The sequence below is a fragment of the Neofelis nebulosa genome, chromosome 2 (genome assembly GCF_028018385.1).
Source record: "Neofelis nebulosa isolate mNeoNeb1 chromosome 2, mNeoNeb1.pri, whole genome shotgun sequence".
Lineage (NCBI taxonomy): Eukaryota > Metazoa > Chordata > Mammalia > Carnivora > Felidae > Neofelis > Neofelis nebulosa.
The window spans coordinates 204,778,874-204,796,820 of NC_080783.1; the positions used below are offsets into that span (position 1 = coordinate 204,778,874).

The 17,947-nt window shown below is 48.4% G+C and overlaps 1 protein-coding gene and 1 long non-coding RNA gene across 2 annotated transcripts; one reads left to right on the top strand and one right to left on the bottom strand.

Annotated features, from left to right (window-relative positions):
- The first annotated feature begins 19 nt into the window (after positions 1-19).
- On the top strand, positions 20-12,018 carry LOC131505292 (uncharacterized). The gene is made up of 5 exons (XR_009258346.1): positions 20-251; positions 2,710-2,839; positions 4,416-4,498; positions 4,735-4,791; positions 11,216-12,018. It is a non-coding gene; the product is annotated as an uncharacterized LOC131505292 (long non-coding RNA).
- LOC131505291 (elongation factor 1-alpha, somatic form-like) lies at positions 2,489-14,312 on the bottom strand. Its single transcript, XM_058718666.1, has 7 exons — positions 14,038-14,312; positions 10,851-11,030; positions 10,456-10,752; positions 6,638-6,788; positions 6,295-6,551; positions 4,310-4,544; positions 2,489-2,763 (listed from the first exon to the last, which is right to left on the bottom strand). The coding sequence occupies exons 1-7, from the start codon at positions 14,179-14,181 to the stop codon at positions 2,642-2,644; spliced, it is 1,386 nt and encodes a 461-aa protein (XP_058574649.1). The 5' UTR covers positions 14,182-14,312; the 3' UTR covers positions 2,489-2,641.
- Positions 14,313-17,947: the final 3,635 nt, after the last annotated feature.

Genomic DNA, 17,947 nt, shown 5'->3' on the forward strand with positions numbered 1-17,947 from the left:
GCAGGAGGGGCCCGAGCGACGCGACGCAGCGTCCGGCGAGGCCTGGTGGGCGCTGCCGGCAGCCGCGGGCGACGCCGGCAGACCCCCGGGACCTGGGTTTTCCAAAAGCGGTTTTTAAAACTCCCGAACGGACTTTTCATTGAGCTTCCGGTCTCCGTTGACGCTCTTCCCTCCCCCCAGTCTCCGGACCTGGTGGTTCTTGCGTGATGAGACTTCCAGAACTACATGAAATCAATTATTCCAACTGTGACGTAAAAAATTTATTTTATTCGGTAAAAATGTAAACAAATGGAATGTATACAATTAGAACAGTGGTGGCTTAAGAGTCCTGAGCTGTGGAGACAGGCAGCTGTGCTCCTATCTTGGCTAGCTCATCGCTCTGCGACCGAGGGCAGGTTACCAATTAGACCTCTTTCAGCCTCAGTTTCCCTCGGCTTTAAAATGGGTACCTAGGGGCGCCTGGGTGGCTCAGTCGGTTGAGCGTCCTACTTCAGCTCAGGTCATGATCTCGAGGTTCGTGGGTTCGAGCCCCGCGTCGGGCTCTGGGCTGACAGCTCAGAGCCTGGAGCCTGCTTCCGGTTCTGTGTCTCCCTTGCTCTACTCCTCCCCCCCTTCCTCTCTCTCTCCTTCAAAAACAAACGTTAAAAAAAATTAAAAGATAAAATGGGTACCTAGATCATATGCGGTTGTTGTGAAAATCAAAGGTAATTGCGTAGGGCACGCAGTAAGCTTGCAATACGAGGTTGCTCTTAATATAAAACCCACTGTAGACAAGCAAACTTACACACCCCGCCCCCCCCCCCCCCAAAATGTGTTAGACACGGTGTATAGTCAAGAGTCAACCTGCAGTCACAAAAAGGGCTTGCAAGATCGGTCTCTGACGAAGGCTCCAATCGCAAACAGTAATAGAGCTTCCTGGTTTACACTAAATTCTCAACATCGGGACTCAAGGGGCTGCCAGGATCCACAACGGAGGTAGAATCTCCAATCGGTCAGTTTCTTTAACAGGAATAAATGGACAGAAGGCTTTGGTGGCAAAAGAGACAAGCCTATTTCTGCTGCCATAATTCCCTTCTCCCACTGCTACAGGGGAGGTAAAATCCCCCAGGCTCTCCTTGTTTCATCCAGTAGGGACAAAGGGGACTTCTGGGAAGCTGGGTTGAGGGAGGAGAGTAAAAAAGACCCCTCGTCCCCCTCCCCCCCCCCCATCAGTCACCCCTGCACCCTTGAGCTTCCTCCAAGCACCCACTAGCTAGCTCAGAGCTGAGGCCTCAGTCAAACCTCTCGGAGAAACCAAACCAAGGGAGGGGCGGCTCCAAAACTTGGAATAAAGAGACAAGATGCTTAATGCAACACATGATCCTGGATTTTCTTTTGCCGTGAAGCATGTTTTTGGAGTAACTGGTGAAATCTGAATTAGACCTGCAGATTTCAGAAGTGGACCCATGTTAATTTAAAACACCCTCGGGGCGCCTGGGTGGCTCAGTTGGTTGAGCGTCCGACTTCAGCTCGGGTCACAATCTCACGGTTTGTGAGTTCGAGCCCCGCATCAGGCTCTGGGCTGATGGCTCAGAGCCTGGAGCCGGCTTCCGATTCTGTGTCTCCCTCTCTCTCTCTCTCTGCCCCTCCCCCATTCATGCTGTGTCTCTCTCTGTCTCAAAAAATAAAATAAACATTAAAAATAAAAAAAATAAAACACCCTCATTCTGATCACTTTACCTTGGTTATATCAGAATATTCTTTTGGATTTAAGAAATACACCTGCAGCATTTGCTGTAAATGGCCATTGTGTCTGCAGATCACTCTCGAATAATTCAGGGAAAAAATGTGGTAAATAGGATTTGGGGATTCTGGGTGAAAGAAACCTGGGGTTTCTTGCAGCTTCGTAACTCTAAAATTGTCAAGCTGAAGTTAAAATAACCTGAGGGAGACATGTACCCTGCAGATCTAAAACAGAGCTTGCCCTACAAATCTCAGGGCTCACTCTCCCCCTGCCAACTTTTTTCCAACAGAACTTCTCCAGTTCTGGATAGTGCTATCCCAGGATAGTGCTCACTTGCCTCCAGTGCCCACACCATGTTAATGAGAGTAGCTAATTACCATGCCCAGCAAGTACCAGCTTGCTCAAACTTCAACATCCCTGTGGAGGCAGACATTGTTTTCCCATTTTACAGATAAGCAAGGCACACAGAAGTTTAGTAACTTTTATAGACACTAAAGTCAGGCTGTTTAACACTAGAGTCCTGTCCTAGGAACTGATGAATTTGGCCGGGGCCAAAAGCTGCCCTGGACTTTTCTCTTTACACCTTTTCCTCCCTGTGACCCCAGCTCTCTGGTTCTTGCACCAGTCAGGCACCAGAAGGAAAGCAAGGGGTAGAATTAGACTGAGCACCCCACCTGCTTCCTCCTTGCTTGCAACATCAAGGCCAATAGAGGCAGGGGCAAAAAGTCTTGGTGTGCTTTATTCCCATGCCTCAAGCTCCTCAGCAAAGAGAAAACTGCATTAGCAGGGGGCAGGTTTAAGACAGTTAAGGCAAGAGAAGAGTTAAGTCCAAGGCTTCTCCTTGAGCCCATTCTTTTCCAGCTGTGGCTCCTCCTGGGCTGCTCCTGGCCTGGAAAGGCCTGAAGTAGCTGTCACCACTCACTTCCTGGCCGCTTTCATGGCAGATTTGGTGACTTTGCCACCAGTTGCTGCTTTTTTCTCCACAGCCTTGATGACCCCAACCGCCACCGTCTGCCTCATGTCACGGACAGCGAAGCGACCTAGGACACGGGACATGAAGAAACAAATGGGGAATGCTACCAAGGCACGAGCTAGGACACTTGTACGGGAGGCCAAGTAAGTAATACCCTAAATTATACATAGGAGTGCATTTAATTTTCGTGTCTCATAGATCTCCTATCTACTTTATAGTTGGGAAAGCTGGGGGAAAGAAGGAGGTCACTCTGTGATGGTTGAAAACCCAGAAAGTCTCAAACGAACACTTACATTCTTAGCCCCTGGACTGTCATCCCATTTCCATAAGGTCACAGGGAAAAACTTTGCTTTTGGTGCAACTCACCAACCTACCCTACCGATGCTCCAGCTGCCAACCAACTAGCTCTTTCTCTGTGCCCACCACAACAACCCACAGGGCGGATCTCATTTACATTCAGCTGTGAATCTGGCAGATGCTTCTCCTAGGGGAGAAGAGTTCTTGAATGCTCTCTGACTTCAAGTGGTAGAGGGAAAGGCTCATGGCATCTGGCTTCAACCTCATAGTATTTTTGGCAGAGATAGGAAGTACTAAACCAGCTTTGTAAGATTCATGTGGCAGCCTCTGTGGCCCACCTCTAAAATTAGCCTTTTGAAATTCACACCCTGGGAGACCCTGAAGGCTGGGACTTGTTTGTTTATAAATCTCTATCATCTGTGGGGTGCCTGGGTGGCTCAGTCGGTTGAGCAGTTGAGCGTCTGACTTCGGCTCAGATCATGATCTCACAGCTCGTGAGTTCGAGCCCCGCATCGGGCTCTGTGCTGACAGCTCAGAGCCTGGAGCCTGCTTCTGATTCTGTGTCTCCCTCTCTCTCTCTCTGCCCCCCCCCCCCCCCCGCTTACACTCTCCCTCTCTCAAAAATAAACGTTAAAATTTTTTTTTAAAAATCTGTCATCTAGCACAGAATAGGCACTGTACAAAAGTGCCTACCCCCTATACATTAGAGTTCAGAACATTCTAGGTTAATTGTTCAAACCTAGCCATGTATAATATACTTGGGGAATCTAAGAAACAGACTCCTAGGCTGCAGCCCTGACCAGGTGAATCTATCAGGGTCTGAGCCGCTGAGTTTAATAGGGTCCATCAGTGGTTCTGATTATCCGCCAGGTTTGAAAACCACTGCACTAGAGAAGATGGAAAAAGAAGATCCCTAATAATCTCTGCTTTATTCACCTCCTCTGGATCAGAGTGTCTTAAATTGATATGCATCCCGATTACCTGGGGATATTGTTAAACCGCAGACTTGAGTTCAGCAGGTCTGGGTGGGGCCTGAGGCTCTGCATGTCTAACCACCTCCCAGGGGATGCCCATGCTGCTAGTCCACGGACCCTACTTTGAGTAACTAAGGCTCTAAAGTGGCCCCTGCCTTGCTGTATGACACTAGACAAAAACCATTTTCCTTTTTTTTGTTGTTGAGCCCCCCTAACCTGGAACTCGGGTCCTTCTAACCAGGTTCTGCAACCTGGCTTGGATGTGACACATTGGCTAACTGGCTCCCTGGAGCCAGGAGGAGGATGGGGCAGTCCCACTAGCCAGGTGCTATCAGGACTTACCAAGGGGTGGGTACTCTGAGAAGCTTTCCACACACATGGGCTTTCGTGGGATCATCTGAACAATGGCCGAGTCCCCAGACTTTAGGGCTTTGGGATTATCTTCCAGCTTCTTGCCTGAGCGCCGGTCGATCTTCTCCCTGAGCTCTGCAAACTTACAGGCGATGTGGGCCGTGTGGCAGTCCAGAACTGGTGAGTAGCCAGCTGCAATACTGCCAGGGTGGTTGAGAATGATCACCTGGAACCCAGGGTGGGATGGGAGCCGGGGAGGGGATTAGCCAAGCATCCTCCAAAGGAGGCAGCCCTGACCAGCCAAGGGGTCAGGCCCCTTGGACACATTTTAAGTCATAGTGAGCATTTGAACGTTTATTGAGTGTACCAAGTTCTGTGCTAAGTAGATCTCATGCATTCCGATTTAATTTTCACAGCAGAGAGCCTGAGTAACTTACCCATGATGGAACAGCAGGCAAGTGGCAGAGCAGGGGGTGAGTGACACTAAAACCAACACACTTGTACATTATTTACGTACTACTTTTCCCCACCATTCAGAAGATGGATTATAATAGCAGCTAGCTAACTTGTTAGGTGACCTGTTGGCCCCAGGTCAGCTGTTTTACATATCACCGCCTCATTTAAAAAAAATTTTTTTTAACGTTTATTTATTTTTGAGACAGAGAGAGACAGAGCATGAACAGGGGAGGGACAGAGAGAGAGGGAGACACAGAATCTGAAACAGGCTTCAGGCTCTGAGCTGTCAGCACAGAGCCCGACGCGGGGCTCGAACTCACGGACTGTGTGATCGTGACCTGAGCCGAAGTCAGACACTCAACCGACCAAGCCACCCAGGCGCCCCACACCGCCTCATTTAATGTTCCCAAGCTCACTACAAGGTAGCACCAGCCTCCACATGCACAAGTAAGAATGTGCCAGACTTTGCATCTAGAACAGCCTTCACATTCTAAGTGGGCCAAGGAAATACCTGAGAGCTCTAACGTACAGATTCCCAGGTTCCACCCATGTCTACTGCATCACTTCCCAGAACCACTGAGAAGGGTGTTAGGAATCTGCATTAAAAGATTATGAGGGTGGGGGGAGGTGCCTGATGGTTCAGTTAGTTAAGCTTCTGACTTTGGCTCAGGTCATGATCTCACGGTTCGTGGGTTCGTGAGTTTGAACCCTGCGTCGGGCTCGGTGCTGGTAGCTTGGGGCCTGTAGCCTGCTTCAGATTCTGTTTGCCCCTCCTTCACTTGTGCTCTGTCTCTCAAAAATAAATAATAAAAAAAAATTTTTAATGTTTATTTTTGAGAGACAGACCGAGAGTGAGTTGGGGAGGGGCAGAGAGAGGGAGACACAGAATCTGAAGCAGGCTCCAGGCTCTGAGCTGTCAGCACAGAGCCGGAGGCGGGGCTCAAACTCATGAACCATGAGATCATGACCTGAAACAAAGTTGGACACTCAACTGACTGAGCCACCCAGGCACCCCTGGAATCTGCATTTTTAATGTTTATTTTTGAGAGAGAGTGTGCGCCAAGTGCGCGTGCAAACGCAAGCAGGAGAAGAGCAGAGAGAGAGAGCACAGAGGATCTGAAGCAGGCACTGATAGCGAGCCGATGGAGATCATGACTTGAGCTCAAGTCCTAAGCACCAGGCACTAAGTCCCAGCCACCCAAGCGCCCCAGGAGTCAGCATTTTTGTAACACTCCCCAGGTGATTCTAATCCACCTGATTTGAAAACTGCTTGAAGACATCAAGACCATACTGTGGAAGCGAAGATCAGCGGAGTACAATGTTTAGTTAAAGGGCAAAGTAGTAAATAAGCTGCAATCAGGATCCTAACCTGGACAGTTGGACTGTACCTACACTGCAGGCCAAGAGCCTAGCATGGAGCATATGCTCAGGGCCCACTTCCTGAATGACCCAGTGGGCCATTCTTCTCCTAGGACAGTGTGGCTGTCTCAGGAGGACACCCCTTAAATGGTCCTCCTCACCTGGGAGACGAAGCTCCCCACCTCTGAGGGCGGGTCATTCTTGCTGTCTCCTGCCACATAGCCCCGCCTGATGTCCTTCACCGACACGTTCTTCACATTGAAGCCCACATTGTCGCCGGGCAGGGCCTCAGCCAGGGCCTCGTGGTGCATCTCTACAGACTTGACCTCCGTGGTGATATTGCAGGGGGCAAAGGTCACCACCATGCCGGGCCTGAGGAAGCCTGTTTCTACCCGGCCCACGGGCACAGTGCCGATGCCTGGGGGACAGAGCGACCACAGCTGTCAGCAGCCGGACCTCCACGAGCCCCCAACCCCAAGCACCCCCAACACAGCATGTACTCACCCCCAATCTTATATACGTCCTGCAGAGGCAGCCGCAGGGGCTTGTTCACAGGGCGGGCAGGGGGCATGATGGAGTCTAGCGCTTCTAGCAGGGTCATGCCCACCATGTTTCCTTCCTTCCTGGTGATCTTCCAGCCTCTGAACCAGGACATCTGGAAAAGCCACCAAATGTGCAGCTCACTTAGGCTGGAGGGAGTCTGTCCCAGGTGCCAAACTGGTTTTAACATGAGACTTCAAGCAATTTTTTAATGCATTTTGAGCCTCAGCTTCCTCATCTATGAAACATATCCCCACCTACCTTGCAGGCTCAAGTAAAACACAAAAGGCCACATGCAATCCACCAAGCACAATGTTCGACATGTACTAAACACCCACTAAGTGGTGGCCATTCCTCTAAATCTTGTAGTTGTTGCCCAACTTGAGCCAATATTTTTAGGAAGCAGAGATTCCTAGAGTCTGATCAGCTCTTGGGTCTCATTCCATCTTGTCATTCCACAGACGGGGAAACAAAGGAGCAGAAAAAACATACAGCAGGATTAAGTAAGCATCAGGAGCAAGAATGAAGATACGACTCAAATACTCTAACACTTACACCTTCTGAACACTAGATGTTCCCCAACATCTTAGGCCAGGAGAGCGTTATTGAGTGTGAGGCCTTCTAAAAGGATAACTAAATATGACAGTACATCGTATGCATGCCTTTTAAGCAGACACTTTATTTACTTCTCTACAAACCCTCACCAAACTTCATCAGAAACGTCATCTTTGCCTTCAGAGATGTATCAGTTAACTGGAAATCCAGGACAGAGGAGATACAGAAAGAGCCAAGGAGGTTGATGTGAAAGGCCAAGTGAGCAGCCAGCCATCAAGCGGCAGAGCTGATCAGCATGTGGCCTTAGCTCAGGCCTAAGGCAAACTGGTGGAATCCCAGTCACATTTCTCCTTTCCAGTCATAGACCCTTGAGAAAATACCTAGGCTTTGAAATCTCAGTCTACCATCAGTGTCAAAGCAATAGCAGCCCTTACCTATTGATTAAAGGCAGGACATGGGAGAGGTGCCCTGGCCTTGGAATCACACACAACAATCTCTCAGTCCTTAGTGAGACTCTCAGAAGAGAGAGGAGCAGGGACTGCCGTGGGTGAAAGGGTTGGTAAGGGGGATCAGGGATGACTTTGGTGGGTAGGGAAGAAGGCTCCAGTCAAGTAAGCCCTCTTCTGTGAGGGAGAAGCAGAGCTATGCAGCACAGAAGCCACACAGAACACATCTGGCCTAATGGACTAAAAAATGGGTGACTCAAGGAATAAAGCTATAATTTCTATTAATACTCAACTCTAGTAAGCAGGGGCGTGGGGTGGAAGGGAAGCAGGAGGCTTTGAAGAACTGTAATAAGCATTTTTATATACATAATTCAAACGTAAAAAAAAAAAAAAGAACATTTCCTCTTTTTACAGAGGAATAATTGAGGATCAAAAGTAGGTTGCCCAATGCCCAAACAGGAAGTTGATAAGGAGGCCAACGCCCCACTCAAACAGAACCTCATTGTGAGGATAATCTCTTCTATTAGTTTGATGAACTTGGACACTAACTTGGCTCTATGCCAACTCAGAGGCCTGCATAATAAGCCTAGGAGGTCAGCATCACCCCCATCTTAAAAATGGGGAAACTGATGTCTCCAATGTCACAGGTATTTCTTGAGAGTGGAGGCTAAATCCTAAATCTACTGTCTAGTCCACTGACTGCATGTTTTGTTCTTTTAGCATCTAGAACATACTAGATGCCCAATAAATGCCCAAAGGGACAAGAAGATAAAATCCCCTTATTTCACTAGCTGAACTATGTGCTAATACTTGGGGAATGGGCATCAAAGCTTTAGGTTTCTGTTCTATGGTCATTTTAGAAGAGCCCGCCTTCACCACCCAATATAGAAGAACTCTCTCATACCATGCCCCCCTCATCCTTAAGTTTTTCTTAGCATTTGTCATCATCCACTATATTACCACCCCCCTGTCTCTCCCACCCAAGACCCAAGACTGCAGTGCCACGAGCAGGGCTGGGTCTCATTCCCCACCACACCCTCAGCACCAAGGACAGTGCCCAGCATGCAAATGTTGAAGTACCATCCAAGTGAACACACTGCCAATGGTAGTTCTCATCTTTCCCAAGGACAGTTGGGCAATATGTGTCAGAAGACTCTAAAATAATGCCTACCCTTTGTTTCAGTAGCAATTTATTCTAATTAAATTATCGAGGACACATACAAAGATTTATTTACCAAGATGATTATGGTGGTTTTTAACAAAACAAGAAACCATATTCTTGGAAGCTGGTGACCTTGGGCTATTATTTAACTACACTGTGTCCCAGTTTTCTTATTTTACATGGGAATAAAATGCGTTCTTCATGGGGTTGTGTCCATGTAAAGTGTTTAGTCTGGTGTCTGGCACATGGTAATTTCTCAAATACCATTTTCATTTAATAAGGATATGGCTACGCTGTACCTCTGTGATCTGCAATATAAAACACCCATTAAGTATTAAACAGGTTTAAATGGCAAAGAAGATTCTAAACAAAGAGTTTCTAAAAAATCACACACAGTTTAAGTCCAGCTGTGAATATCTAAAAAGAATTGCATGAAAACCAGGTTATCTATAAGCTATGGGATTGCAGTTTATGCTTCATATCTACATGAAAGGCTCATTGTAAAAATGTTAGACATTACTTTTATAATCAGAAAAAGGTTCTGATATGTACATGTGGAAGAAACGGCTAAGAATCCTCAAGTCAGTTATAGAAAAGGTAGGCTTTAGGCAGTAGTTAGTGATAGATAGCAGTTAGCATTTGAGTTAGCATTTGAGCACCAACTGTATGCATGAACCCATGTGGAGTCTCTCACTTAATTCTCACAGTCCCATCAAAGGGGTCCTTAGGCAGAGAGTATTAATTCCTCTCTTACCCCTTTACTCTGGGTGAGGGAGAAAGCTGGGGCTTGAACCCAGGTCTGATGCCAGAGCTAGACTTCCTTTGTAGGGAGACACTCATTTAAGAATTTTAAACTCTGGGGGCGCCTGGGTGGCTCAGTCGGTTAAGCGTCCGACTTCGGCTCAGGTCATGATCTCACGGTCCGTGAGTTCGAGCCCCGCGTCGGGCTCTGGGCTGATGGCTCGGAGCCTGGAGCCTGCTTCCAATTCTGTGTGTCCCTCTCTCTCTGCCCCTCCCCCGTTCATGCTCTGTCTCTCTCTGTCTCAAAAATAAATAAACGTTTAAAAAAAAATTAAAAAAAAAAAAGAATTTTAAACTCTGTTAGGTTCCAGGATCCATGAACACAGTGACCATATCTTAGACACATTTATATTGCCCCCACACTTCCTAATCTGCCTTGAGAGGTAGCTTAGATGCTATAGGCATGGACTAGAATTCTAGACTCTGCTGGCACTGCTTAGCAGAACTTTCTGCAAAGGTGGAAATATTCTGTAACTTCCCTGTCCAATATGGTAGCCCCACATGTTTGTTGGGCACTTGAAATGTAGCCAATACAACTAAGGAACTGAAATGATTTCATTTGGCTTAACTTTAATAATTTAATAGCCACATGTAACTACTACATTGTACAATGCAACTCTGTGCTTACTAGTTGCATAGTCTTGAGTAATCTCTGTTTATCTGTAAAATGGGGATCAAATTATGTAACCCTTGGGGAAGGAGACCCTGCACAGTGATTGGCCCATAAGCGTGCTAAAAATGCTGGTAATTCCAGGAGAAGCTCAAAGATTTGAGTGGGAATGTTGCATTGAATTGGCCCTGTCCCAGTCAGCTCTCACCTTGTTGCTGGGTTCTATCATGTTGTCTCCATGCCAGCCGGAGATGGGCACAAAGGCAACAGCCTCAGAGTTGTAACCGATCTTCTTGATATAGGCCTTCACCTCCTTGCTGATCTCCTCAAAGCGTGCACTACTGTAAGGAGGCTCCGTGATGTCCATCTTATTGACTGCCACGATGAGCTGCTTCACACCCAGCGTATAGGCCAGCAGTACATGCTCACGGGTCTGCCCATTCTTAGAGATGCCAGACTCAAACTCACCTACACCACTTGCCACAATCAGCACAGCGCAGTCTGCCTGGCCCAAGTGACAGGGGCAAGAAGGCCCAGCTCAAATTTGGCCTGGGACACCCACTGCCCACCCCCAAAGCAGAGCCAAGACAACTCTAGTGGTACCTGTGAGGTGCCTGTGATCATGTTCTTGATGAAGTCACGGTGACCTGGGGCATCGATGATGGTGATGTAGTATTTTTTGGTCTCGAACTTCCACAGGGAGATGTCAATGGTGATGCCACGTTCCCGCTCTGCCTTCAGCTTGTCCAGTACCCAGGCGTACTTGAAGGAACCTTTGCCCACCTGGTCCAGGAATAGGAGGGAAGACCCCAGGGTCACCTCTGTATCCAAAGCTGCCCATGAACCAAGAAAGAAGTTCCCAAACGAGTTGAGAGTGAGAGGGATGGTAACAGGGCAGTCAGTGTATGGAGATGCCTTTGAATCTTTCAAACAATAGAATTTATTACTTATATAATTTTTTCTTTCAGAGCATGTTTTAAAGTCAGAGTGACGCAGGGCCAAATGACAGAGCGCCTAGGCAGGCATGTGGACCACTGGCACATGGTCAGCAAGCCCTCAATCAGTAGTAGCAAACACATAAGGAATTCTGAGCATGGGCTCAGTGCTGTTTTGAGCATTTAACATGGGTGATCTCATTTAATCTCCCAACAACTCAGTGAAGTTTTATTATCTTCGTCTTGCAGGTAAAGTAACAGAGAAATTAACTGACTGGCCCGAGATCATATAATTAATAAACAGCAGAGTCAGGATTTGAACCCAAAGCATCAGACTCCAGTTCAAACTCTCAACCACTACCTTATGTTAAATGTTAAACCAGTATCTATGGCTGATAATTACTCGTGACCCCCTGGAAAAGTTGAGCTTCTTTCAGCACTGGTAAAAATGACACTACCTAAAGGTGGTAGCGTATTCAAGTTAGCATGCTTGTTCAGGGAACACTCTACCACTTGCCAGCTCACGGGACCTGGCCATCTGTTCGTTTTAGCTCTAATTAGAGGGCAGAGTGGAGAACAAGAAAGACCAGAGACCAGGTGGCACCCCCCAAGCAAACTAATTAGGTTATTAAGAGATAGAATTAGAACCCAGGCGTCCTAACTTTTGTCGCTGTAGGAACGTCTATAAAATCCATTGTAGTTTAGAATATTTATCAGATAAGCAGCTATCAAAGAGCGGTCCGGAGACCCTGATACCTTTTAGAGTTTGCAAGGTCAAAACTGTTATGTATAATATGAAGACATTATTTGCCTCCCCGCCCTCACTCTCTCGCCATTGTGTAGTCTTTTCTAGGGGTTACATGACATGTGAAATCACAACAGACTGATTGCAGAAGGTGAGAATCCAGCTGTCTTCTATTAAGCCAGGCGTTAAAGCTATCAGCGAAAATGTAAAACAGTGCCACCCTCCCAACAGTTTTTGTTTTGGAAAATAGTTAAGTATCACACTTTCTCTGTATGAAAAATATGTTAACATATAAAGGGTTTATTACTATTATTTTTAAGTGAATTAAGCATTTTTTTGAGAGAGAGAGCGCACATGCACGCAAATGGGGGGAGAGGAGCAGAGGGAGAGAGAATCCCAAGCAGGCTCCACGCTCAGCTTGGAGACCTACACAGGACTCGATCCCACAACCCTGGGATCATGACCTGAGTGGAAATTAAGAGTCAGACACTCAACCGGCTGAGCCACCCCGGGCACCCCAATGAATTAAGCATTTTTAAAACCTCACTTTCAAATTTGAGTATCATAAATATATAATTCACATAAACTCCTTTGGGTGGCTTTAAGAATGTAAAGAGTTCTTGAGACCAGAAAGTTTGAGAAACACTGCATCAGACCATTTGGTTTTTTCTATAACTCTGGTTATGCTTCTGTCATATTGACTGTGGACCAGTCTCTTTCTCAAAGTTCTAAAACTTTCCTTAGCAGCCCCTGGCACATAAGCGCTCCCACAATTCCAACTGTACCCAAGGAAGCCAAGATTAGGAAAATAGCTGATGGCACTGATTTATGACCTATTGCTTTCTCTTTTCCATCTGTCTATACCTTTACAGCAGCTGGTTCTACAGACTATTCCCATCTTGTTTGATGCATTTTTCAACTCTAAGGTTTTCCACCCACCTCCCTGGGTCTCCCTTCTCATTCCCCTGCATGGGCTCTTTCTCCACCCATCCCGGGACTCTGTCCCACATCCTTTCCCACGGCGTGTACCCAGCTCACTCCCGTGGTTTGGTCTCCAACCTTGGTTTCTGTCTTGAGCTCTGGACTCCAATACTCAGCTGCCCTCCTGGACATCAGCACAGAAAGCCCTGTGGACACCTCAAATTTCACACATCTAGAGCAGACTCCAGACCAGCTCTGCTCCTGATATTCACCGATCTTCCAGTTTCCAAAATGAGAAACTTGGGGCTCACCCTCAGCTCTTCTTCCTCCCTTAGCCCCTTCCCTACAGCTAACTCCTAAGTTCTGTGGATTCCCCAACTCCAAGTCCCTGGACTCCATCCATTACTCTCCATGCCATGGCCACTGCTGCCGCCTGAGCCCAGGCCACCATCTTTGCTCCTGTGGGTCAGGAGCAACAACCTCCCAACTGGCTTCCCAGCCCCCACCGTTGGGCCCTTGGGCCTGTTGTCCCCGTGTTGCAGCCAGTGTGCTTTTTCTGAAAAGATACTGTCTGATTCTTGTCACTCGCATGCTGGAAACCCTTTAGTGGCTGCAGGGAAAGTGGCCAGGCTCTTTAACAGGGCACTCAAGGCCTACTACACCTGCTGTTCCAATCTCCTGGTGGCTCACGGACACCTGCCCCATTTCCTCAAGGCTCAGAGGAGGTTTCTTCCTCGGGGAAGCCTTCAGGGCCTCTCAGGATGCATTCATGGTTCCTGACTGGGCTTCCTACAGCACCCACGCTGTTGCTGAGCTTATCGTGTAACGGGAGGGTGTGTGACCAGGAGTTTCTAGGGGGCAGTGCTTGCCAAGTTCAGCATTGTATCCAGGGCCCTAAGGTCCATGGCAGAAGCATGGCAAATAAATCCTTTCCCCTCTTAAATGGCAGCTTTACCTTCGGAGAGACAGCATGGCGTCTGTGTCACACTGACATTTAAACCTTGGTGCCATCCTTAGGCAAGCGCTGTCCCCCTTTGGAGCCTCATTTGTGTCACCTGGAAAATGGCAGCCACACCACCTGCCTGGCATGATTGGGCAGGAAAGCGCCTACCAGCCCACAAGAGGCATCCCTCCCAGGGAAACCAAGGCTGGAAAGGAGGGCAGGGAGGCTCAGATAGAGCAGCCTCACCTCCGCGGCCTCCTTCTCAAACCTGTCGATGGTCCTCTTGTCGATGCCCCCACATTTGTAGATGAGATGCCCCGTTGTGGTGGACTTGCCCGAATCCACGTGGCCGATGACCACAATGTTGATGTGGGTCTTCTCTTTGCCCATGCTGGGAGCTGCTCAGAGAGAGGAGAGGTGTGCTCAGTGCATGAACTGACTGCCTCCTGCCCCAAACTCATCTTCCTTGGGACCGGGCCAGCTCAGCCGGCCGAGGGTGAGGTAGAAGAGGAAATCAGTTCGCCGAGGGGGCGGAGAAGGGGCTTTCCCCACACCTCACACCTGAGGATGCTCTGGTCTCTCCCCCAGCCCCAAGGAGGACATGCCTACCTCCAGAGCCCGGAGGAGCCCCTGGTACCTCCTCACACCTAGAACAGACCAACGGGCACTGGTCCCCACCTCCTTTTATGGAGGACTTCTCAGGCCCGCCCCTGAAATCCCGTGTCCCTATTGGCTGGCTGGGATGTATGGGAAAAACACACACCCATCTCACAGGGGGTGGGCTCTCCCTCTCCATGTTGGGAGGAGGATGATCCTGCTGAGCACCCAAAGGAAGCTCCTCTGGGCTTTGAGATGCTGACTGATACCCCCTTCTCACCACCTCTAGGACCCTAAAAGTGGGCCAACGGTCAAAGGCAGGCCTGGGGTGGGAGGTGGTCCGTGGGTAATCAGGCCTGTGTGTTTGGGGGGCGGGGGAGCGTGCATAGGAAAGGGTGGGGAAGAGAAGGATCAAGTGGCTGGAGCTCTAATGTTTTACCTATCTGCCTCCTGGATCTTCTTGGGCCTTAAGAACCACATGGATTAAAAAAAAAAATTTTTTTTTTTAATTTTAAGTAGGCTCCGCACCCAATGTGGGGCTTGAACTCATGACCCTGAGATTAAGAGTCGTATGTTCAGGGCACCTGGGTGGCTCAGTGGGTTAAGCATCCGACTTTGGCTCAGGTCATGATCTCGAGGTTCGTGAGTTTGAGCCCCGTGTCAGGCTCTGCGCTGATGGTGTGGAGCCTGCTTGGGATTCCCCATCTCCCTCTCTCTCTGTCTCTCTCTGCCGTTCCCCCCACTCTCACATTCTCTCTCTCTCTCTCTCTCTCTCTCTCTCTCAAATAAGTAAACTTAAAAACACTTTTAAAAAGAGTCACATGTCCGACGAACTGAGCCAGCCAGGTGCCCCTCTTAGGACAAACCACATGGATTTATCCCTGCCTCCAGCAGCCTGCACACAGCCTGACTTGTGGCAAACCCTGAGTGTGGTGAATGAACGCAGAATGGCCACTACCTTTAGGCCCTGAGCCCTGTATGCACCATCACTCTTATGCTACTGCTATTTCTACCTGGGACATGAGGAAAATGAGGCTCAGGAGCCGGATCCCTTGGGAGAAAGTAGCAGAACTCAAATTGACCCCAGAATCTCAGCCAGAGTCCAGCACTGCCTCTCAGTGAACTCGTGCCTGAATCACTCCCTGCTCATTTCTGTGGTCCCAGCACTGGGTCGTTGAATGAATATTTAGGGTAGGACATGGGAAGAAGATGAGCGAGAGGGGCCAGTCTCCCACACAGAAGGGCTGGCCCCAGCATTGAAGATCAAGCTACCAGACTGTAGTCTGAGGCCGGGACAGTGCTGGCATCCTCCAGAACTTCTGGAGCCACCCGCACATCAGTTCCTGAGGAGTAGGCTCTGTGCCTGGAGACCAGTTAGATGCAGGGAAAGGTGGCAGAAAGAACAGGCTCCCAAGAAGGCCAACCTAATAGGATTAGAGTCTTGGCTCTGCCCCTCTCCCCCAGTGGTCCCTTAGTCCCTCTGAACCTGGGTGTCCACTTACCTCTGAGTGTTGTGGTCTTTCAAGATCAGCTCCCACACTCATAAATCCTGATGATGCTGATGACTGGTCCTTTAAAAAAACTTATGACAAAGTAAAAACACATGGGGACGCTCTAACCACACGCCACAGATTAACCTGGTCTTACAACCAGGGCAGCTGGGAGCCTGGGGACAGCTGGAGGGTATTCTTACTGGCCCCTCATCTTTGGATACAGGTGGTGGTAGAGAAATGATTTGCGAGTGGTTGGATCGTGTAGCTAATTTCGCCTCCATCTAAGCCTGGCTTTTCGCTAGTTATGTGGCATCTTGGTGTGTTAGCAGTTTCTTAGCCGTAAGTCCCATGAGTTCGTAAAAGGCAAAGTGAAGCCCGTGGGATGATTCTGTGCATCACCCCTTCTGGGACTCTCAGTTCCTGCTTCTGAGGATCTGTGGAGCATTGGGAAGGAAACTGGCTTTGGAATCCAAAGACCAGGCAAGTCTCAGCTCTGCCACTTGGTGGCTTGCTCACCCTTCCTCCACCTCCTCTTCATTTTCACCGGGGCGACCTTACTCTCCCTCTCTTCTTGCAGGACGGAGGGGAGCTTCCTCCCCATGGGCGGCAGCAAGACTTGCCAGGAGACCAGCAGGTCCCTCAGCAGCCCCACCAGTGCATAGCCCGGGCAGCTCTCAATGTGTGGAGGGGCGCTCAGGAGCCAGGTCTGAGGGACTATCCGGTCTAGACACCCCACAGAGTCACCAGTGTTCTAGTGGTAAAGGTATAAGGAAGGAATGAGTTGGGGGAGAAGGGAGGGTTCTAAGGGACCCTGAGCCATATAAAGAGACAACTCAGAAGAAGGCTTTGGAGCCAGAGAGACCTGAGTGGGAATCCTGGCTCCAGCCCTTACTCGGTGGGCAATGTGGAGCAAGTTGGTTGCCTCTCTGAGCCTCGTGTGAAATGCAGATAATAATCCCAGCTCACATATATTGAGCACCTATCACATCCAGGTCTGTGCTGAGCCCTTTACATGCATTTTTCCACTTGCCCCTAGAAAACACCCTCTGAGGTAGGGAGTAATATTAGTAACAGATCAGGGGATGAAGTCACAAAGGGTGGAGACAGGCATTCTGAGAACACTTGAAATTATTATTTCACAAGGTTATTGGGAGATTAAATGGTATAATTTACATTCGTTAATTATTTTCACCAATTTTATAGGCAAAAAGGAGAGAGCTTAAAGCAATTTTGTTTTACATTTCCATAATTACCAAATACTTTTACAAAGTAATGGTTTTCTCTATATATTTCCTTGCATGGATTATCTATTTTTATCTTCTGATTCTTCATCTACTGGGGATTTGTTGTCTACTCCTTTCCTGAGTTATCAGAAGGCTTCAAGCTGTAGGACTGTCCTGTTCAATATGGTAGTCACTATCCATATGTGGTGACTTAAATTTAGATTAATTAAAATTAAGTAAAATTTAAAATTCAGTTTCTCAACTATAATGGCCATATGTGAAGTGCTTAAGAGCCTCCATATTGAACAGCATGGATGTGAAACATTTCCATCATCACAAAAAGTTCTATCGGAGAGCACTGCTCTCAGAGAAATCAAGTCTGGCCTTCTGAAACCTTGAGATTGAACCATGAAGCCAGGAGCTCTGGTTCCAGGGCAGTCACTGATTGGCTGGAGTGCCTCTCAGAAAAACACATACCTCTGGACCCCATCCCTTCCCTATAAAATGTGGGAAGGGGTTAGACTAAGTAATATATGAATCTTTTTTTTTTTGAGAGAGAGAGAGAGAGAGAGAACACTAGTGGGGGATAGGGGCGGGGAGGGGGTGGAGAGAGAGAGAGAGAGAGAGAGAGAAGGAGAGAAGGAGAGAGAATCCTAAGCAGGCTCCACACTCAGCATGGAGCCTGACCTGGGGCTCGATCCCATGACCCTGGGATCATGACCTGAGTCGAAATCAAGAGCTGGATGCTCAACTGACTGAGCCCCCCAGGTATCCCTGCATGAATGTCTTTTAAGCTCTGACCTTCTGGGCTCAATTCTGGGAGCTCTGGATTCAATTTCTGGT